This window comes from Augochlora pura, chromosome 10 (genome assembly GCF_028453695.1).
Source record: "Augochlora pura isolate Apur16 chromosome 10, APUR_v2.2.1, whole genome shotgun sequence".
Classification (NCBI taxonomy): Eukaryota; Metazoa; Arthropoda; class Insecta; order Hymenoptera; family Halictidae; genus Augochlora; species Augochlora pura.
In genome coordinates this window covers 3071716-3085960 of record NC_135781.1, presented here as the reverse complement: position 1 = coordinate 3085960, position 14245 = coordinate 3071716, and the positions used below count along the sequence as shown (strand labels likewise).

The window sequence follows — 14245 nt, the reverse complement described above, 5'->3', positions numbered from 1 at the left end:
ATAGTCATAAATAAATATAAAATATATTTTAATTCAAAATAAAAATTAATAATAGTACATACATAATAAGGATCTCTTATTATGGTCTTTCCTTCAGGATCGTAACTTCCAAGAAATTCGACTTTAGCCTTGGAATTTGTGGGTTTCATTTCATTTAATTCCGCGATATTGTTATTATCCATTCCAAATATCCAATCATATGTATGAAAATCATCTGTGGTAATCTATAATGAATTATATAAAAGTATTACTCTTGAAAGTAATATAATGATATATTAATTATCCTCTTCTCATAATAATGAAACCTTTACTCACAGGTCTTGCTTTATGAGAGTAATTTGTAATACCATTCTCTCTTAACACTGACATAGCTCTGTGATCTGGACCTTTACCTGTGTGATATCCAATGAGTGCTGCACTGTCCACTTCCCAGGAATGCTGCACATTCAATTTATTCATTTGTTCGATAAATACAGCCTCTGCTATAGGTGAACGACAAATGTTGCCTGTATAAAACGATAGTAATTTTTAATATCATTAATGTATATCCTGTACTTTTTAAATCTATCATACAGCATGTTTCTCTTGCCAAAGAGGCTGGGCAATCCATGACAATTCATATTGCTTGTATGTATGTTAATTGCATAAAATGTTAAGAGTTTCTGTCATCTTTAGTCCCATAATATGGGCCTTAATAATGTAACAATGATGATCAACAGTTGGTTTTCGAGCTACTTAATTATTGAGATACATAATTATCCTGTAGAAATATTATGTGACTCACCTAAGCAGACCATAAGAACTTTTTTCTTTGAGTCCATATTGTAAAGGTTTTATTACGTTTTCAGCCTAAGTGATGTATGGATTGAAACAGTTTTAAAATATTATCGTATCGTGAGAGTGATAATCTTTTGATAATAGATAAATTAATGTTTTTAGGCGACCCTGTATCGTGCATATGGACCGAGACGATTCTAGCGCCTCTTTCGGAAAAATAATGAAGCTGCGTTCGATGTCCGTACAGCGCTAATTAGTATAGTGTCTAAATGCTGAAACTGGAAGCCAAATTTATCAACAGTTGATTTTAGCTAACAGTTTGAGCGTTTGGCCACTATACTAATTGGCGCTGTACGGACATCGGACGCAGCTTCATTGTTTCTCCGCAAGAGGCGCCGCAATCAGGCACGAACAACTCTTGTGTATACGAAATGCATGCCATGTGCTTTGAATGATTTAGGTTAGACAGTATAAAAAACATTTTTAACATACCATGTCATTTTTCATTCGAAATAAACAAAGCATCGCAGGGAATAAGAGGAAGGTATGTTTCATACTTACATTTATTTTCAGTAGCTTTTTGTTCCTGTTTACATTAATATATTATAAGAGATTGCACACCTGTATATTAATTTTAACGATATATTTACATTAACTTTTTAGTTCAATGGTCATGCTGCGAAGGCAAAAGGAAAGAAGAATATAAAGAAATCTGTACCCAACGATAATGAAAGTATTGCTAGTACAGACGAAGAACTTGCAGAGGAGAATGAGGAGTATGCACATTTTGATAAACGTACAAAATTTAGGCATCCTTATGTGATAATATTGCTGTTTACAGACATAGATCTAAGCACTATGAAAGTGAGGAGGAGGAACAAGAAACTGCACAGGAGAAGCGTGTAAGACTCGCAAAGAAATATTTAGAGCAAATTGAAGAAGAAGGTAATCTCTTGATGCAATGTTTTAGTCTCATATTTTATGAGGTTACAACTTTATTGTTATGATTTCTAGAACGAGATAGAGCAGAATTTGAGCAGGGAGCAGTAACAAAAAGGTTACACGAAGAATATTTAGAAGAGAAAGGTCGGTTAAGGAAAACAGTAGCATCAAATTATGTTAGTCACGACGAGCCAATTGTTTTGAAGTGCAAAGACCACAAAAGTTCTATTACCTGTATATGCCTTTCTAGCAATGGGAAGTTCTTGTATTCTGGCTCGAAGGATGGCAGTTTAGTCAAATGTATATCACCTATAATTGAATTATTACCATATTTATTTTTCGAACATTGTTCTATTTCCCTTTCTATTGTACCTTAGGGTCTTTGAAAGAAAGGACTAAATTAAAATCAATGCGAGGGAAGAGAAAGAATCAAAAAGAAGGAATGAAATATGTCCAGTGCATGGCTATTAGTACAGATAGCAAATTTTTGGTGAGACTACAAACGAATATTTCAATGTAATCTGCTTCAGCGTACGAGTATACAAATATGAGCATAATTCTTTGATTTAAAGGTAGTCGGAGATAATGGTTGCAAGGATATTAAAGTGCTATGTGCAGACACACTGAATCACATAAAGAATTTGCAGGGTCACAGAGGTAGTGTGACTGGACTAATCTTCCGCAAAGACACGCATACGTTGTATTCTGCTTCCGAGGATAGAAGCGTGAAAGTATGGAATTTGGATGATATGGCATATGTTGAATCATTGTAAATATTTTTGTGTATAAATTTATGTAGCTTACCGTAACATTCATTTTGAAGATCGATTGCATCTGCTTAATAGATTCGGACATCAAAGTGGTATTATGGCGATTGACGCGCTGGCCCGGGAACGGGCCATCACGGGCGGCGGTTTTGATGGGACAATTCGAATTTGGAAAATTGTTGAAGAATCGCAGCTTATATTTAATGGACCAGGTGGTAGCATAGACGGCGTGAAACTCATAAACGAAGAAAATTTCCTCAGTTGCGGAGACGATGGACAGTTGTCTGTCTGGGGTTGTTTGAAAAAGAAACCCTTGTGTGTCGTGCAAAACGCGCATGGAAGGGATGAACTGAACAATCAGCCAATGTGGATATCGAGTATAGCCACGTTACTTAATACCGATTTGGTCGCATCAGGTGCCGTAGATATTTTCCATGACACGCGGCAAAATGATATTTATCGAACAGTCTTAAATATTTGATGTTTATTAATATTACAGGCTCGCGAGATGGCTCTATAAAACTGTGGCAATGCAGTGATAGCTTCAGGTCGTTGAAGCCGCTATTCGAGATTCAGTTAACGGGCTTCATAAATTCACTGTACTTTACCCCGGATGGAACTGAACTGATCGCTGGCGTCGGTCAAGAACACAGACTTGGACGATGGTGGCGCATACCGGAGGCGAAAAATAGCATTGTTATAATACCGCTAGTTCAGACAAAAAAATAAATAGTTTATGCAATCAAAACTAAAGAGAACTCAATTGTACAGGAATGTAGCGCGATACCGAAGCATTATTTGCGTCTATAAAACAGATCATTATTTACTTTTGTACTTGGCGTAGTTTATTTTTTTTCATGGTCGTCGTCGCCCGCAGAGAGTCTTCGAAATCGTCGAGCTCGTTGTCTAATTACGGGGTGCTAATGAAATAAAACAAATATTGGTCCACAGTACAAGTATTTATTTATTCTGTACAAAAGTTGAGTTATAAAATATTATGTCCCCATTTTAGGTCTTGTTCTTAGTCTTGTATACCATGCCGTCTTGAATTCGTTCGTATAATAACAATTATCGCCGCAGAGGACATTTGCGCTTACGTGAAATAAGCGGCTCGGCCCACTGATTGATTTTCGTGCCACCGGCAGTCAAACCGGCGGGACATAATAATCGATCGATCGACATATTATTCACCCTTATTCCATGATAAACGCGCGTGTCCTCGTGCGAACCTCGGGCTCACCGTGTACATATAAATCAAATCGACTTTTAATTCGCGTTGTTATTCGCGTCAACAAACGGTACAGCGAGTGTACGCTACTTCGTGTGCATTCTTGCAATAAGTTTTCAAACGAGTGCGACAGTACGTAGGCCATTCTAAATAGGCGTATCTCTCATCGTTTCATGTGCTCCACATTTTAATTACCATCTCTTTTATTCCCGTATTGTTACTTTTTTTTTTCTCTTATGCTTAGATCTTAGGACGCGAGTGTGCCATTCCGCAGATAAATCGATCAACGTTACCTTTTTTTTTCTCTCTCTTTTTGCCTGATCAGTGTCATCCCCGTTTAGTTTTACTTTCACTAAGAACTCCGTATTATCTTAGTTTCATACGTCCCGTCTAATAATGCTTCCCTCCTTTCGTCTCGTTTCTAATTAGTTCGAACATCGCTGTCGCAATTGATTTCGCACGCTTCAAATCGGGCATCGCTTTCGTTCATGCTATTATACCTCTTCTTCACCTTTCCCTTTTCGTTTTTTTTAATCTTTTCCGCGCCGCGAGTCTGTCCAATTCTCTCACAAATCAATCGTTATTGCGTGAATTAAATCGTTTCCAAACATCCGATACGACAAACGAATACATTTTTTTCTTCGATCACCTAATAGAAAGCGTATGAACGAGAGTGGTTGCGAAGGAAAGCGATGGCACGGAAATGGCACCAATTGACGCTAATTGTCGGAACTTATCGCTAAACCGTTCAAAATATAGTCCGCATATCGTTGCATATTCCCAAATCAGTGGCGCCGACGCATCTTTCTTTTTTTTTCTTTCTCGCAGCTGAAGCACAACATCATACGCGTGTAAGACAAAACTTATGATACAGCACGTTTACAAATATTTCTCTTAACAACCGTGTTTGATCGAGCTTACCTCCCCTAAGCTCGCGAACGAAAATAAACGCAGCCTACGCTCGAAAATTTTCTTATTAACCTCGTTTCAACGTGGTACAGAGGAACTGAGTTTTCATCATATATAGTCGTTTCAGAAAGAGACACGATTCGGAAGTTCCACGACATTCATTGTTTCCGGGTTGCGTTCACAACTTATACAGTTCTAAACGAGATACAACTTCGTGAGAAAATACAGAATTTTCCTGACAAAAATTCGTTCGAGGATCAATGTATACAGAATGTATGTATAGAAGAAAAAAAAAAAAGAAGTTAAAAAGAATAAAGAAAAGAAACTGTCCACGAGAGAATGGCTATCCTTTTCTTCTGCAAGTTCTGTCTTACGTAATAAAAAAGCACTGCACTGAAATCATTGGTGTCGAGGGGTCGCGAGAACTGTTGCCAGTCGCGAGTCGTTTGGCGAGTCGAGAGATTCGTTGTCTGTGAAGCATACACGGCTACAAAAACCTTAGGCAGAATGAAAAATCGAGGCTTAATCAAATTGGATCGAATCGACTTGAAACAAGTGGCATGGCCGCGTTTGCCCGACGGTTTGGGGTCGGCGCGTCTCGAAACATAATCATCTTCCTTTCACGGCACTCGCGAATCGTGAGATTTCGTACACTACACGCCGCCGCAATTTTTCCTATTATGTATACGCTATGTACATTCGATCCCATAAAGCACACGATATCCCATAGACTCGACATTCTTACAGTTAAACCATTCCGTATCGCTTCACGATTACTTAATTAAAACGATTATATCGAATGCGTCCAGAATAGAAATAGTATCCTTGATATGTCCTGTTGGAAGTGTAAATAATCAGAAACAATCGATATCGACGAATATTATATATATATATATTAAAAATATAAATTAAAAGCGCGCCAATCGGAAAGGATCAATTTTCGTCTTCCTAATACTACACCGGTCGTTGCTCGAGCCTCGAGTCGCTTCACTGTTTTCTCCGCGATCCGATGGCTGTTATTTTGTCGAGTACTCGCCGCAAAATATTCGAAAAGGGGGTGCAAGACGCATAAGAAACTTGGGCCTCCGTGTTCTACGAATACTCGGAAGAACCTGCGATATTGTTTTGTTTTAACGATTGACCAAATCTTTCGAGGATTCCCGGATAAACGGTGGATATAATGTGCTTTGCAAGATGTACTGCTCGTGAATGTAGCGCGTACGCCCGTCTATGGGAGACGACGTTTCGGTTTTTTCGATGGAACGAATTGGAGCGATTCCTGCGATCGGTACCGAAATGACTCGCGTAATTGAGATATGCGATCGAACCGGACATCCGCTATCGCCGCGAACTCTCACATTCCTTCTTTCCCTCCGCGCAATACCCCTTCTCGTTTCTCTTTTCGCATTCGTTCCGCAAGGTAGGACAACGAACAAACTTTACGACTATTCGATAATTTGTCAATCTTCCGAGGGCATCGATGATAATGACTGATGACGGTAATAATAATAATAATAATAATAATGATAATGATAATTGAAAATGGCAGTTTTCGTTTTCATTTCATTCGAAGTAACGCGCGACGCGAGAGTAGCTCGCGCGAAGAGGAACCATTGTTTGTTTCTGTGCGTTCGAAACCGGATATCGTGATCGCCGCGGCGAAACGGTATCGCTTGAAACCAATCGGTAACACGTAACAAATTCATTCTTCCTAACACCGAGACTCGTGAATTACCGAAAACTAGAAAAAAAAAGAAGAAGAAAGAATCGAAAAGCCAAACAGAGAATACGAAAGAACGCGATCGAATAACGATCCCGAGTTCCTCTCGCGCCCCGCTCGTTCACAATCCCCCTAATAAAGTGTAGTTAATGAGCCCACGTTCGATTTGTGCACACCTAAAACATCGATAAAGTCTATCCGGTTATTAAATCAGCGCAACAAAGTGTGACGTCAGAACGTGTTCCCGCTCATGCGGTTTTCGAAATCATCGTCGCGTTTTTACCGTTTGTACAAGAAAATATACGTTCGCTTTTATTCTTTTTTTCTTTTCCCCGGCGGATCCGAACGGTCCACGGTGCCCGGTCTCCGATAACGTTCGCGTCTCGCGATTCAGGCAGGCCGGCAGAAATCATTTTCGGCTCTCCTCTTCTCCCCCGTCGATTTTTTTTCCCCCCCTCTCTCTCTCTTTCTCGCCGCTACGAAAATTTTTTTATTCCAGGAACACGTTAATGCCTGTCAAGAGTTGGAACGGAAAGAGCGTGACACGCGATTTCCTCAAATCTAACCGGCTATTCAGCACCGTGGATCGTTTCGGGCCCCCCCCGCACAACCCACGCGGATGGCGTTGGCCGGTGCGGCGTCGCCGATGACCGTGCGTTCAAACGCAAAAAAGGAAACCTGGTTTCACATCGAATCCGCGGACTTGGTGCTCGATACCCTGGTCTGAACCGCGTGGAACGTGGATCGCACGCATCTCGTCCACCGAGAGCATTTCCATTTTGTACTAAACAATTCGAGACGACTCGCGCAAGGTACTTTCAAAACGAAACGGCGTCGACGTCGTGTCGACGTTACTTCTCTGTACGTGTGTAGCAAACGTGTCTGTATAATGTGTGGATGTGTGTGTATACCGCGTGTGTGTAACAAAGGGGGGACGCCCGGTCTCCCTGTCCGGCATTATCTTCCTCTCTCTCTCTCTCTCTCTTTCTTTCTTTCTCTTTTTTTTGGCTTTTTACATCGTAGTTTTTCTTTTACTCTCCGCCGTTACTTCGTCGTCTCCGTTCTCTTTCTTTTGTTTACTTTCGTTTTCCATCGATATATGTGACCGTATATCGACATAGATAATACAATATACCTATTATAAATCCGGCGACGCCGACATAAACCGCGTTTAGGCGCCGTCGACCCTTTTCCCTACGTCTCTCCTTTAATCAGAGATCGGTGCACGCGGTTCGCGTTATCTCTCGCGTGGCCGTCGAAATTTGCCTTTCACGTAAATGTTCTGCGACTTGTGTGTATGCTTGTCGAAGGTGTGCTGTGTGTGTGTGTGTGTGTGGGTGTATGAGTGTATGTGATCATGCAAATGGACGCCATCTTTTCTTGCTCGTATTTTTCTTCGGAGACGTCGCGATTTCTCGGCGACCTCCTTCGCGCTCACGATTCTGCTCTCCTCTCTCTCTCTCTCCCCCCTCTCTCTTCCTTTCCTTCCCTCTTGCTTCGTGTCGCGAATGTGATGCCAATGACTGTGAGTGCATTTGCATGTGGATGTATGTGTATGTACGTATATCCATGTCATCCGTGTATGCGTGGTCTTCCATGTACTTCATGAAGATCGATTCTTTTATTTAATCATTTTTTTTGTTCGTTGAACGTTTACTCAGTGTTACGGTTAGCTGCAATTTTTTTGTCGATTATGTGTCTTTTTTTTTCCGGTTTTTTTGTCTGCTTGGACTGTTTAAATACTATTTCGCTACAAGTGGACTACCATTATGAAACTCTACGCTACTTTGTATTGTATTTGTAATGCTTTGTAATGAACGACTGTACTGTACTGAACGTGCATACTTGGTGAGCACACGCAATCTATAAAGTGATCCCGGTATTCACGTACGTCACACGCGGGCCGCGCTTCCCCGTCCTCCTCCTCCTCCTCCTCCTCCTCCTGTCCTACCCCCGTTGGTTTTCGCTTTCGTTCGAACGCGTCTCTCTCGCCGCTGATTGTTCTCCGTGGATTGCCCGGACCCTTTAAGCACGGCCGCGCAACCGAATGTGACACCGTCGATGAAAAAAAAACTGTGACCGAACCGTCGAAAGAACGCACGTTAATCGGGCGTATTGTGATTTCACGCGAGGGGGAGGGGATGGGACCCCGGAACGCGTCGATGAGAATGGCGTAACGGCGGCGGCGGCCCGTGCGCGCTCCGTGACCCCGGGACCGTATTTGTGTCATGTAATGTACCTGTTACAAAATTAATATATGCAACTGTGAGAGAATTCATGACCTGGCTAAAAAGTGTGGTTCTGTATTCAAACGTTCTCGTTTAATTAGTACTTGTGTTCTCGGTTATGAGTAATAATTCATACTTTAATAATAACCACTTCGTGTTCTTCCATCTTGTTAAAAATCTTAGACATCAACGTACATTCACTTTTATAATAAATCGTTATTAGAAACCTATCCTCGTTACTTGCTATGCATTTAATATAAATTTCATCGTGTTATCGTTATTGATCGTAATCTGGTATTATTTTTTTTTTCTTCTTCTTTATATTTACAACGACGTACCTACGAAATCATCTCGATCCCTTTTTTTACGCTCGATAATCCGCGGCCTGTTTCTCATTACGCGGGTGGATATAATTGAACCTCTTTTCCTCTTACTCTTCTTTTTTTCCTTTCACGCTTTCTCTCTCTCTCTCTCTTTCTTTCTTTCGCTCGTTCTCTCTCTCTCTCTCTCTCCCTTTCTCTCCCTCCCCCTAATCGCTTCCTTTGTCTGTACTCGTTCACTTTTTTTTTTACTCCACGTTTACATCCCCCTATTTGAAAAAAAACCTCTGTCTTGAGAGGAGAGGAACAAGTCCTTCGCGTACGCAACGAGAGTACGTGCTGTATCTTCCTCGAAGACCTCTAATCTCCTCCGACATTGTTCCTGAACACGCACACGAGAGGATAACACAATGAAATAGCGAAAACGAACGATAGAAATCGCAGTCGGGCGGTGGGGGGGGGGGAGGGGGTGGATGGCGGCGGGAAACACACGGGGATGTCTTTGGAATGAAACGTGAAACCTGTTCCTCGTTCTGTTCTTCGCGGATCTGCTCGGAAACGTGCTGCCTCGCGACGTGTCTCGCACTGCCTATTTTCTCTCTCTCCCTCTCTCTCTCTCTCTCTCGCCTCTCTTCCGTGTGGTACGTGTATGCCTGTATGTGTACGATACTTACACGATTAATGGTGTGAAGGCTAATCTTAACGCGCGACCTAATTAACTGTTCCATTAGACGTTAAAATTATTCCTGTCGACATGTCGGTGCCTTTAACTCTCTAATATATCGAATATCTACACATTATACTTTCTACTAACGATTTAAATACTTCAGACGACGCCTGTACCTGGCTTGCTGGATAAAAAAATATCTTTTCCGAGGAGCAGAGTTTCACGTGTGTGTGTGTTTATGCTTTGCTCTGTTTCTGTGAATTTGTGTGTGTGCTAATTTGCGTAGGTGTACGTGTATAGTGTGTTGCGGAGGTGTGAAGTATACGCGTGTGTGATCGGTTCGACGAGTGGGGCTGGAGGGAGGTTGGCAGGTTGCGGTGGACGCTGGTCGCTTGCGGGTGCTTTGGAACGGATTCGTAACGAAACAGAAGAAGGAAAGTAAAATAAAAATGAATTGCAGTGAGTGACCTTGTCTATTTTCTATCGATAGTTCGAGTCTATATTATTGTTATTACTATTATTCACCTATCGTCCGTAAAAATTGTGTACCATTCACAATGGATCTATGTAACGTTGCTGCATTGCTATTGCATTTATGTAATTCATTTCTTGTTCATTTTACGGGCATCGTTCCGCTGGTTCCGATTAAATTCGCTACCGAGCCGATCGATCGATCCGTGTTCGGCCGTGTGCCGAGGGGGGGGAGTTTCCAGTCCTCCGTTGCGTCCACGATTCCGATTTGCGTGAATGCACACGTGTGGGCGCTCGCGTATCGCAAAGCAATCAACGTACGAATGCGTCGCGACCCGGTGGGTACACCGGCGTGCACACCACGTACGACAGAATGAGATTGACAGCTCTGAGGGACCCGCAAAACGAACTTGTACGTAAGAGAAACATTTTGTACAGCGCGCGTGAAAATGCTCCTACGGTGTGGGACAACGACGAACGTTAATACGTATCTATGAGGGGTGGTTATCGTGGAACGGCTACATACGGGGGAGGGCGAAAACTGGTCTACGAGGCCGAGGGCGTTACGCGAACGCGGTCTTTACACTGTGCACAGGTGATTGTCTTTGGGTTTTCGATTTGCGGGTTGGTCAGCGATCAGTGTGTACAACGGTTCTACGACTAGAGAAACTAAAAGAAAAAAAAAAGAAACACGGAGAAACGTGCCTTTCGTGAACGCGACGCAAAGGACGAAATGGAAACGCGAACGTTAAAGGGCACGTGACGAACGACAGAGGACAGAGAACTGAAACGGAAAAACGTCGAATCGTGGACACGGGAGACCGACCGACGGTCCCCCCCTCGTCGATCGCTCGTACGATTACGGATTGCTATTGCGATTAACACATGGGTCGGTAAAAGTACAAACTGTAAACAGACAGGCGAACGGACAGACAGACAAACAGACGTGGATCGGAGGCATGTAATACTTAGGCTTACAATACTGTATTGGATAACATTATACACGCATTCAATTTCCGACGTTTTCCCTCAACATTCCCGGCTGATCGTTGTGTCGTTGACCTTTTCCTACTTGTTGTCGCGTTAGTAATCAAGGACCATGGATGAACCATCGATGAACGATGAAAACGAGTCGGTCAATCGAGCAGCCTTCAGGATACATTTCATTTTTTATTAGCTACGATTCGGAATTGGGGTCGCTGTTGCTATTTCTCTCTCTCTCTCTTTCGCTCGCTCGCTCGCTCTATTTTTCCCTGTTTCGCATTTTCACACACGCTATTCCTCTCTCGCGCACTGCGTCATACGATACATCTACCTTTCTCCGCGTACTCGTATTTACAATAACTCGTTACTCTTCTAGTCGCCATTCATTTTTCTTTTACCCTCGGCCGACACGAGACACTTTCTGGTCGCCGTTCATTCTCGCCTTTCTATCCTCGGACGATCCTCCCCAAGATGTTAGGTAGCTCGCGTTAATCAAGCTCCGTTCACGCCGGTGTTTGGCGAGCGACTCTCTCGCTGAGACAGAGCATCGAACATAATTCCCCGATCGTCGAGGCGAATCGTGAATCAAATCAGGCACGCAAAAGCAACGTATAAATAGGCCGACGCCGTATACTCGCGGGAAACTTTTCGAAAAGTTTCGAATTGAAGTACGCGCACGGCTGGAGGGCGTTGCGGCCGCGCATGCGCGTCGACGAGGTTGTCCCGCGATTTAATCCAAAGATTACGTGCTCGACGGTTGTCGTTTGGCGTCCGTGGCCCGTATATGGCAGTATATACTGTGTTCGGCAGAGATACAGAGATATAAGGTTGATCGCGTTCGCGAGATCGTCGTGACAACGATGGCCGGTACAACGATCGTCGAGACACGCGGTTTAACAGAGGATGATCGAACGGTGTGTGTGTGTGGTGTGTGTTCACGTTTGATTCGTGAACGGAGTTTCAACGCGTGCGCAGTGGTCGCTGTCGTCGGGTTTCGCGCGGTACAGTTCCGAGTGGCAGCGCGAGCGACGGTCGTGTAACCGTTTTCCCGTCTTATTTAGTTTGGTCGGACACGCGTTAAATCCTGCACGATTGACAAAGGGACGCGGGCTGCGCGCGTGTGGAAACCAATGTATCCGGCGAACAATAAATAGGGTGCGAAAAGAAGAATGGCGGTACAATGGAACGCGAACGGTCGCAACGGCCGACCGGTCGATGCTCGCGCAACGGATCGGCTGCGACGTCGGGTAAGCGGGTCCGACGTTTCGTGCCTCCCACGCTCGAGGAAATGTAAAAAGAAGAGAACAACGAACGGCGCGCGGTCGATCCGATGATGACAGGTGAGCCGGTCTCGTGTTCTACCCTTCGCCTGCTCGCGTCGTGTCGCCCTAATAACCCCCGCCGAATACGCAATTTATTCGCTAGTGAAATTTGATATTTTTACTAGTAAATATAGAATATCGAGTGTGATTATTCGTAGCGTAATGATAGCGGAGAATAAATATAATACAGATCTATAGATAGAGTTCGGTATGGTACAACTATGATACAAAAATTTCTCTTCAATTGTCTCGCTCCGCGATCAGTCTCTCTCTCTTTCACGCATGCGCACTCGCCCGCTCCAACGCTCGCTCGCTTCATAGTAGTAATTCGACGACGTCTGACCGAAGCGAGGAATTCATTTTTCGTCGCGGCAAAGAGACGAACATCGTGCCGCTTCGTTTCTCTCATCCTATTTCACGTACACACGCGCGCGCAGACAAATAAACGCACAGGCACTCGCTCGCACACACACGATCCCGCCGGAACATAACAAAGGTTCGTCGCACGTTTTACTGTTTTATGACACTGACGATCCTCGTGGCGCCGATCCTCGTTCGATCCGCGCCAAACAGAACAACACACGCACACACACGCATACGCACGCTTTTTCCCCACGCACACCGTATATCCGCACTCTTTCCTCGCGTGTGTCATATATAAGATTTTTACCTAGTATACGGCACTCTCTTAAATCCCCCTTGGCCCGGCGTTACGGGACCCAAGGGCCACTTGTACATATTCATTAGGAATTTATTTACACGCGTGCTAATTATCCTGGTCGCGATCTCGTCCAAGCACGCCGCGAACGGTCCTTCGTTTCGTCGACTCGAATGGCCGACCGGTCCCCGGTCGGACACCCGACCCGACTCTGTCTGAACTAATTCCTGGATTAGTTCTCGATTCAATGCCCAGAGTGCATCGCGAGACTGCGTATCTGTATGGACGTGTTCGATCGGGAAGAAAGACTGGCGAGAAATCGGTAGGCTCGTATCGGTCGCTTTTGGTTCGTCGTTTGTGGGATGTATATATATATATATGTATGTATGTATGTATGTATATATGTTCCGAGTCCGTTCTCGTGAAACGAACGGCTACTATACTGTTAATGATCTCGGTTCGCCGTTTCGCGAAACGGCCACGAGTTGGTCGGCAACAAAGGACCGTTCCCTCGTCCGTCGACGTCCTGCGGTCGTATCGGTCGGATCGGGGATCGCTTGGCAAGCTCGCGAACAGCTTCCCCGCTATCCCCGGCAGGTGTCTCCGGCGCCTCGTGCCCCCCCTCCCCCGCTAGAGAATAATTAGCACGCTGTTCACGACTTCGTTTCACGTATTTCCTCGTATTTCGAATAAATATCTAGAATTAGCGTAATGATAAGAAGGACAACCAATACGACTACCATTTATAGTAGTGATAATAGTGGGCATACTATAATAGTGTCTAGTAGTAGCGTTTTTTCACCTCGTTACGTCTTTCTTTTCGTCTTTGTAATCTTACTATCTACGTCCTCGTTCATACCTCCTCTTCTTCACGTTTGCTCTCGCGATAGTTTATACGTTTTTTTTTGTTTTCAATATGGCGTTGCTGCTCCGTGCGTCGTGCTTGCGTGTCTCTTCTCTCGACGATGTTAATACCGCTCATCGATCCTTCGTCGATCTCTCTACGCGTTCCAAAACCCTTATTGATATACATATACAAATCCATATACGTACACGTATACATATACATATACATACGCGGTACACGTAGCATGCACATATGCGTGTACATATCCATATAAATGCGCATGTACACGTCCGTGCGCATATGCATGTAGCAGCGTCCATGCAGATATATGCATGCACGCATTCATACACATATGCATGTACACATCCATGCGCTCACGGATGTACATATCGATAGGCATATGCA

At 43.8% G+C, this 14245-nt stretch overlaps 2 protein-coding genes across 2 annotated transcripts; one reads left to right on the top strand and one right to left on the bottom strand.

Moving 5' to 3' along the window:
* Window positions 1–72: 72 nt before the first annotated feature.
* Window positions 73–972, bottom strand: LOC144475699 (low molecular weight phosphotyrosine protein phosphatase-like). Its single transcript, XM_078191846.1, has 3 exons — window positions 785–972; window positions 393–506; window positions 73–224 (listed from the first exon to the last, which is right to left on the bottom strand). Exons 1-3 carry the CDS (start codon window positions 819–821, stop codon window positions 211–213), a joined length of 165 nt encoding a protein of 54 aa, XP_078047972.1. The 5' UTR covers window positions 822–972; the 3' UTR covers window positions 73–210.
* Window positions 973–1192: 220 nt separating this feature from the next.
* Window positions 1193–3473, top strand: U3-55k (U3 small nuclear riboprotein factor 55K). Its single transcript, XM_078192477.1, has 8 exons — window positions 1193–1321; window positions 1441–1553; window positions 1619–1722; window positions 1792–2019; window positions 2097–2209; window positions 2292–2488; window positions 2565–2902; window positions 2986–3473. The coding sequence occupies exons 1-8, from the start codon at window positions 1271–1273 to the stop codon at window positions 3213–3215; spliced, it is 1374 nt and encodes a 457-aa protein (XP_078048603.1). The 5' UTR covers window positions 1193–1270; the 3' UTR covers window positions 3216–3473.
* The last annotated feature ends 10772 nt before the right edge of the window (window positions 3474–14245 follow it).

What these genes read in the sequence shown, in the direction of transcription:
- U3-55k (XM_078192477.1), top strand. Translation starts at nt 1,271, where the DNA reads ATGTCATTTTTCATTCGAAATAAACAAAGCATCGCAGGGAATAAGAGG. An exon ending in GGATGGCAGTTTAGTCAAAT is followed by an intron (nt 2,020 to 2,096) that starts GTATATCACCTA and finishes ATTGTACCTTAG; the next exon opens with GGTCTTTGAAAGAAAGGACT. An exon ending in ATGGCATATGTTGAATCATT is followed by an intron (nt 2,489 to 2,564) that starts GTAAATATTTTT and finishes TCTGCTTAATAG; the next exon opens with ATTCGGACATCAAAGTGGTA.
- LOC144475699 (XM_078191846.1), bottom strand. Translation starts at nt 821, where the DNA reads ATGGACTCAAAGAAAAAAGTTCTTATGGTCTGCTTAG. An exon ending in AGTTCTTATGGTCTGCTTAG is followed by an intron (nt 507 to 784) that starts GTGAGTCACATA and finishes CGTTTTATACAG; the next exon opens with GCAACATTTGTCGTTCACCT.